A 7717-nucleotide genomic window follows, 5' to 3' on the forward strand; every position below is an offset into this window, starting at 1 on the left:
TTCTCTTCTCTTCTCTTCTCTTCTCTTCTCTTCTCTTCTCTTCTCTTTTCTCTTCTCTTCTCTTCTCTTCTCTCTTTCTCTCTCTGTATATATGTGTGTATATATATATGTATCTCTATATATACCTATTTATATTTATAATTATAGCTATCTATATATCAACAACATACAGAGCAATTCACAAAAGTGAGGAAGGTAAGGCCATAGGATCATAGATTTATAGCTGGAAAGAACCTTAGAAGTCATTTAGTCTATCCCTCCTTATTATACAGATGAGGAAACTGAGGCTGACAGAGGTTGTGACTTGTTAAGGTACACATAGCTAGTAAGTGCCTGAAGTAAGGTTAAAACTCAAGTCTTCTTGACTCTAAATCCAAGTCTCTATCTACCACACCATACTGACTCCCTCTCAGATAGGCAGTATTGTTCTGCCTGGCACTAAAGAGTATCAGCTGGAACAATCATGGATGCGGGTGATCAGGATGCACACCCAGTCACCAGAATACAGAAAGTAGCTTCCTTTGCCCACCTGTGGTCCTAAGGAAAATTAAAATAATAATAATAATAAAAAAAAAACATTGATAGAATTAACGGAAAACTGCAGGCTTCAGATCCTAGAGTACACTACCCCTCTGGTATTGTACCAGGAATCTGCCTTCATCCATAGTGGTCCTGATGCTGATGATTATAAACAACATCAAAGAGGAATGAGCAAATATATAGAATTTACTGTTGTAATAAAATAAAGCTGAAAACAAAATTAATTTGAAACAATTATTTGCATAATGATTATAATACTCTGTAATTAGGTAAATATAGGAGCCAGCTCTCAGAAATGGTTATATGTAATTAATATTACTTTAAAATAGCTAATCTCTGGGGCAGCTAGGTGGTGCAATGAATAGAGCAACAGCCCTGGAGTCAGGAGGATCTGAGTTCAAATCCAGCCTCAAACACTTAACACTTACTATCTGTGACCTTGGGCAAGTCAATTAACCCCAATTACCCTGCCTTCCCCCCTCCCAAAAGCAAAAACAAAAACAAAAAGCTAAACTCACTCAGTGAGTTTTTTCAATATATAATTAATGCCAGAGTTCACAGTTTTCCTTAATAAAATATATTGTTTCATCATCATTCACCATTGGCCATCACCTGTCAGGATAACTCACCCTATACAATAACATCTCCATTGATGATACTAAGTTTTGGATCCAACTACTCATGACTAGGTTCTGTTTTATTTTTTGTTGTTGTTGTTGTTTTGTCTTTCTCTTCAAACACCAAAGAACTGACCTTCTCTGCTCTCTAATTATTCCCTCCCATTTTGCCAGTCTTCTTCCATATTGATCACCTTCATTGTACCTTTTGCTTTCTCTTGACATTTTACTTTCATGTAGGAATGAAAAAGAAACCATGAACAACGTGTAAAGTTGATACTCTTCCCCTTAATTCTGGATAATATTGCTGATGGAGAACTTTAAACCATCTTTAGCTTTCCTTATTTTCCTTATTTACATTACTATTACTTTTCCTTATTTCCTTATCTACATTACTCCACAAGTGGTGGAGAAGAAAGAAGAAGGAGAGGAAGTAAAAAGAACAGATGGCTAATACCATAAACTTTATGCCACATGAGAAAAATAATAACAGTAGCAACAATAATAATATTCATATGGCTACTTAAGGTTTACAAAATGCTTTATAAATGATATCTTATTTTAGCCTCACAACAACCATGGGAAGTAGATGCTATTATTATCTCCATTTTACATGTGAGAAAACTGAGGCAAACAGAAGCTAAGTGACTTGTTCAAACTCATATAGACAGTAAACATCTGAGGAAGGATTATTTTTTTTTTTACTTTTTGGAGGGGCAATTGGAGTTAAGTGACTTACCCAAGGTCACATAGCTAATAAGTATTAAGTGTCTGAGGCTGGATTTGAACTCAGGTCCTCATGACTCCAGGGCCAGTGCTCTATTCACTGTGCCACCTAGCCACCCCTCGAGGAAGGATTTAAACTCATGTTTTTCTGACTCTAAATCTAGCCCTCTATCTATTATATCATGTTAGCCTACAAACCTCAAGTTTAGAAATATGACAAGGACTTATTATGGAAGTTAGAAAACCTGAACTTGAATCCTCAATTTGACAAGTACTATTTGTTTTAATATGGACAATTAATTGAATCCTCTCTCTCTCTCTCTCTCTCTCTCTCTCTCTCTCTCTCTCTCTCTCTCTCTCTCTCTCTCTTTTTGCTTTTTGGAGGGGCAATTGGGGTTAAGTGACTTGCCCAAGGTCACATGGCTAGTTTTGTGTTAAGTGTCTGAGGCCGAATTTGAACTCAGGTCCTCCTGACTCCAGGGCCAGTGCTCTATTCACTATGCCACTTAGCCACACCTAATTTAATTCTTTTATTCAGTGGTTAAACAAAAAAAAAACACCTTTTTTCAATGTTCAGCTATATATAGTATCATTATTCCCATACAATAGCTTATGCTCTATTTTTATTAGTAAATTATCTTTACTATTCAAATTAAGGTAATCTTAACCCATTATTATGATGTAAGCCTTAGCTAAGTATTAAACCTGTTTTCTAAAGGTTTAAACTCACATATCAGTTATAATTTATTTATAGCTCTTTTTTATAAACATCCAGAACGGACCTCCAAACATAGGGTCACAGTTCTAATGCCAGATGGGACCTTAGAGGTCATCTAGTCCAACGTACTCATTTTACATATAAAAAAAAGTGAAACTGAGAGGTTAAGTGACTTACCCAAATGCATATAACTAGAAAATCATATACAGGATTCAAACCCCATCTTCTGTCTCTGAATCAGATATTCTTTCCACTGCTTGTGTTGGTCTTACACCTTGCACCAGGGATATGTGGTATGACTTTTTCCCTTTTATCAGTAACTGAAGTTGACAATAATGTTGTCAGAACTCATAAAGAGTAGAGTGATGATTTTCAAATCTTGCTCTGCAGGCTTTTTCAGAAGATCTGTGAAGTCAAAAACCATTTTTGTTATAATATAGACATTTTTTGCCTTTTAAAATACTCACCCTCTTTTTCCAACTATATACTATAAGATATCAGATTTTCTTCCCATATTACAACCAAAACAGCATATTGCAACAGATTGAATGCAGAAACAGATATGAGAATTTAGCTATCTTCTCCTAAGCCAGACATTGAAGAGATGTTCAAAATATGTAGAACATTTACTCTTCTCTCTAAGGTCTTTTATATTTGGAAAAAAGTTTTTTTTCCATAAAATTATGTTGTTTATGTTATCATGTAATGAGTTTATTATTCTATTTTAATGTGTTTTTAAATTATTATAATGCCACACATGAGCAGCTTTCCAGAGGACTGCTGCTATGAACAGCTTTCACGGTTCTGATTACATAGTATAGTGAATACTCTATTTATTCAATAACAAATCAGAGTAAAACATTCACAGAGAATCAAGGTACAGCATTCACAATGTTACAACTTATCACAGAAAATCAGAATACAGCATTCACATTGACTGATCACTAAAATGGCCACATAGTTTTCACCAAAGTGGTCACAATAGTTTTCAACAAAGTACAATCATTTAGTAACTTGATCATCCAATCATCCTTAAGGAGCCTCCTTAAAGGCCACAAAACACAATAGTCAAAGTTCTCCCCTTATGGGGCACACTAAGTTACAAATTAGTCACTATTCAGTTATCGGTCACTATTCAGTAACCTCTTAAGGGGTAGTTAAAAATACACAGTCATCCACTCCTAGGTCACAGTAAATCATTATCTTCTCTGTCAGTACACAGTATCCAAGTAAAGTCTTCTTTCAGCTTGACTGGAGGCTGGCTCTCAGCTTCCATGGTTCCTCTGTCACCTGGGTTCAAAGAAAGGCAGCTCCCAGTTCCTTGTCTAGTTCTTTCTCTAGTTTCCATTCCATATTGAAACTCAGTGTCCAGTCCACCTCAAGTCCTTCACAGTTCCTGTTTCTGGGAAAACAAAGCTTAACAGAGCCACAATATTGTTCATGTACATTGCCAGCACCATCATCAATTCACTATCTGCCTGTGAAATCAACTCAGACCCACCAACAAGGTCTGAAAACTCAACACAAATCATCAATATAGAAATCAACACAGACCCACAAACAAGGTCCATGAGGTCAGCACAAATCATCAGTAAAGTTCCAGGACCTCCAAAACCCTCCTCCAGGACTTCTGTAAACATACAACCAGAAAATCCTCTTTCAGGGCTTCCAGTAAGGCCCCAGGGCTTGTGTACAAAGGATCACAAACACCAACACAGGCAGAGCAGACAAACAGTGTGCCTGGATACCACAAGAATTCCCCTTGACTCTGCCACCTCAAGAGTCTGCTTTTCAGCTTCTGCTGTCTCTAGCCCTGGGGCTCTCCTATTATAGTCATTAGCTCCTCCCCAGGAGTTCACAAGTTGTTTTCACATGTTCTCTTTCTTAACAGACTGAAACAAGGTGATGATTCAATAGCTGAAACTAGGTGTGAATCGCTTCTATGCTTGCCATTACAATTATAAACATATATAAATTTTAACATAGTTAATATCAATTATAAGCTACAAAAAGATAAGAACCACTGGAGTAGAGAAAGGGCTATAGCTCAGTTCCTCACCCTCCTAGTGTAGGACTCTTTTCCTTGACACTGCCCTGTTATAAGGTGTAGTGAAAGAATTCAAAACCATTCTCTATATGCCTTGCTTATGGGGATGAAAGATAATACATGTAATCTCCTTGAAGGCAAGGGGTATTTCATTTTCTTTGACTGTATTTCCTCAGGATGGAGCACTATGAATTGCATATAGAAAACTCTTAATGAATATGTTGAATTAAATTGATGTGACTAAGTCTGACACCTTAGTTCACTTGGCCATCTTCTGAATGGATTTTCTGATTTAGAATTCTGGAAGTGTTGGATTTTCTTTCATGATCCAACAGTCATTAAATGGATTATGGTTAACTTAAAATAAAAGTGACAATAGACAAATGAAAATGTTAGCTGATGATTTTTTTCTTCCTTTCTGGAAACATGCCCAATTACTTTAAGCCAGTCTCCAGAGTGAACTTTGCTTTTTCCTGGTTGTTCTGAGATTCTCTTACAATTTTCCTGAAACATTAGCTAGCTTTGCTGCAAATACCTGCAGTTTATGAATGGATTGAATTATTTATACAATATCTGTCCAGCCCATTTCTTTCTTTTTCCCTGGAAAAGAAGCAGCTACGTTCTCACAACTCACTAATAACCTAAGTTCCCCGCTACAGGGTGGGACATTGAAACCAAATGTTAATCTAGTTTGGCACATAAGATTTCTATAACAGATTTTTTTGTAAGAAACCTGATCTTGCCACTTCTTTAACCTGAGTACCTTTATCTCCATGAAATGTAATTTACTCCTGAAATTCATGAGCTATTGCTTCAGCAACATCTTTGCTATGATTTAGATAAAATGTGATCATTAGATAGAAATATATTATGCCCAGTATTTGTGTAACATTGCCCCACCAACAAGAGATAAATTATTAGAATGGAATATATGCGCATTGATTGCTGTGAAGTTTACACATGGCTTAGTAAATCAAAACAAGCTGTTGATAGATAGAAAGTCAATTGATGTGTCAGATAGGAAAGGCTTAGATGGTAAAATAAACTTCATATAATAGATGTTTTTTTAAACTTGGTTTGAAGTAATTTAAATTTACTAAATTTTATAAAAAATGACTTTGAGCATACATGAGGTTCAAAGAGGTGAGAGGTCAAATAGATCAGTCATGGAACTTAATAATAATGCTTGAAACAAAATCACTTTGATGTGTTTGTTATATAGAAATGCTGAACTTTTTTTTCTTTTTAAGGAAAAAAATGACTTGTCAATATAATATAGTGAAAATAGAGGTAGTTTCTACTAACATGAAAAAAGAAAAATGCCTCAGAAGCATTTGAGGAAACTAAATGGTTTTTTTTTTTTCAATAAATGTAATGCATATACATCTATGTGTCTTTTCTCTCCAGAACTGTTACCAAATTGCCAGCAGATGAATTGCCAATATAAATGTGCAATTATAAGGAATGGTACAGGATGCTACTGTGAGGATGGATATGAAATAGCAGAAGATGGAAGAAGCTGCAAAGGTAACTAAAGCATTTAAATCTAACATTTTCACTAATTTATTTTCTTAGAGATTGAGGTACCAACCAATCCACAGATTTAGACTTCCTACATATGCCCCCAGTGTTTAGCACATTATGTGGCACAGAGAAAAATTTTAAATGCTTTTGGATGAATTGATTGAGGCATATAGGGGGCATAATGGATAGAGCACTGGACTTGTATTTAGGAAAACTCTGAATGTCTTATGCTTCTATTTCTACCTCACAGGGTTGCTGTGAGGATAAAATGAAAAAAAAATATGTGTAATGTACTTTGTGAACCTTGAAGAACTATGTGAGTGTTAGTTGTTATTATTACTGATATGCTAAGAACCATGTTATAGTGAATTTGATTCTTCAGGTTTCCAAAAACCACCCAATATGAAGAAATATTTTACTAAGAAAACCAACAAATTTATGGGGGTAAAAGAAAACAAGGGGTTACAGGAATAGAGAACTATACTTAAAGTGAAGAAGACCTTGCTTCAAATCCTGTCTCAGACACTTAATAGCTATGGGACCTTGGGCAAGATAGCATCTTTTAGGTGTCTTTACTCCATCTTTGAAATAGAGCTAAGAATAGCACCTATCCCCATTGGTTTGTTGAGAAGCTTAAATGAGATAATGTATTTTTACTTACATTTCCAAACCTTTAAAGTGTTATACAAATGTTGGCAATTATTGTTATTTCTATCATGTTATTTACATTAACAAGGCATTCTACTTTGGTATACCATGTGATTGGGAACATTTGGGTTATTCCACTAGTTGTGTCATTGGAACTGTTGGCTCTTTTAAATGGCCTGATGTCCCCATTATATACATATGAGAAAATGAAAGGCCAGATAAGATAGGTGACTTGCTCAAAGTCATATGGTAGTTATTGGCAAAGTTGTTTGAAGCAAGTTCCTCTGACTCCAAATTCATTCTCTTTTCATTATTCCATACTCTCTTTGAGACCTTAATTTACCAAGGCAGTATGGCAGTATAGTGTAATAAAAAGAGAATGATAAGATAATATATGACAATATCTTTGCTATTATTTTGTGTCAGAGGTGAGACTTGAACCCTGGGCTTCTTGACTCTAGAGTTGACTCTGCTCACTGCACCATAGCTACTTTTCCTTCTTGCATACTAGTCATCATGGATATGATCAACACTTTCTTATATCCACCACACAATTTTTTTTTCTTTTGCTCTTTGGGCACCTGTAAATTTGGTTCTTTTGAGATCATGTGATTCCATGATTCATAGTTATAACTTCTAACTAAAGAATATTTATATTAAACATATCAACTTTTGTGTCAGTGAGCAGTTTGAATAATGAAAGGTGTTTAAAAGCATTACATATGCTGATATCTTCTTACTGCTTAGTTCTAGGCGCAGTTAATGGTTCATCTGCAGTACCCATCCTTCCTCTCTCTCTCTTGCCCTCCCTTGATCTCTCTCTCTCTTTCACAAAGATATCAAATCTCTATATCTATCTATCTATCTATCTATCTATCTATCTATCTATCTATCTAT

At 35.3% G+C, this 7717-nt stretch overlaps 1 protein-coding gene across 1 annotated transcript in view; it reads left to right on the forward strand.

The window, feature by feature from the left end:
- The window catches only part of LOC138145106 (low-density lipoprotein receptor-related protein 1B-like), a 1285961-nt gene that overhangs the window by 1021527 nt on the left and 256717 nt on the right, over positions 1-7717 (forward strand). Inside the window, exon 4 of the mRNA XM_069066764.1 lies at positions 6056-6175. Within this exon, the coding sequence (XP_068922865.1) occupies positions 6056-6175 (120 nt within the window). The remainder of the gene's footprint in view (positions 1-6055; positions 6176-7717) is intronic.

Source organism: Petaurus breviceps, unplaced genomic scaffold (genome assembly GCF_028583685.1).
Source record: "Petaurus breviceps papuanus isolate PSGF00001 unplaced genomic scaffold, PetGlider_PUasm1.0 90723, whole genome shotgun sequence".
Lineage (NCBI taxonomy): Eukaryota > Metazoa > Chordata > Mammalia > Diprotodontia > Petauridae > Petaurus > Petaurus breviceps.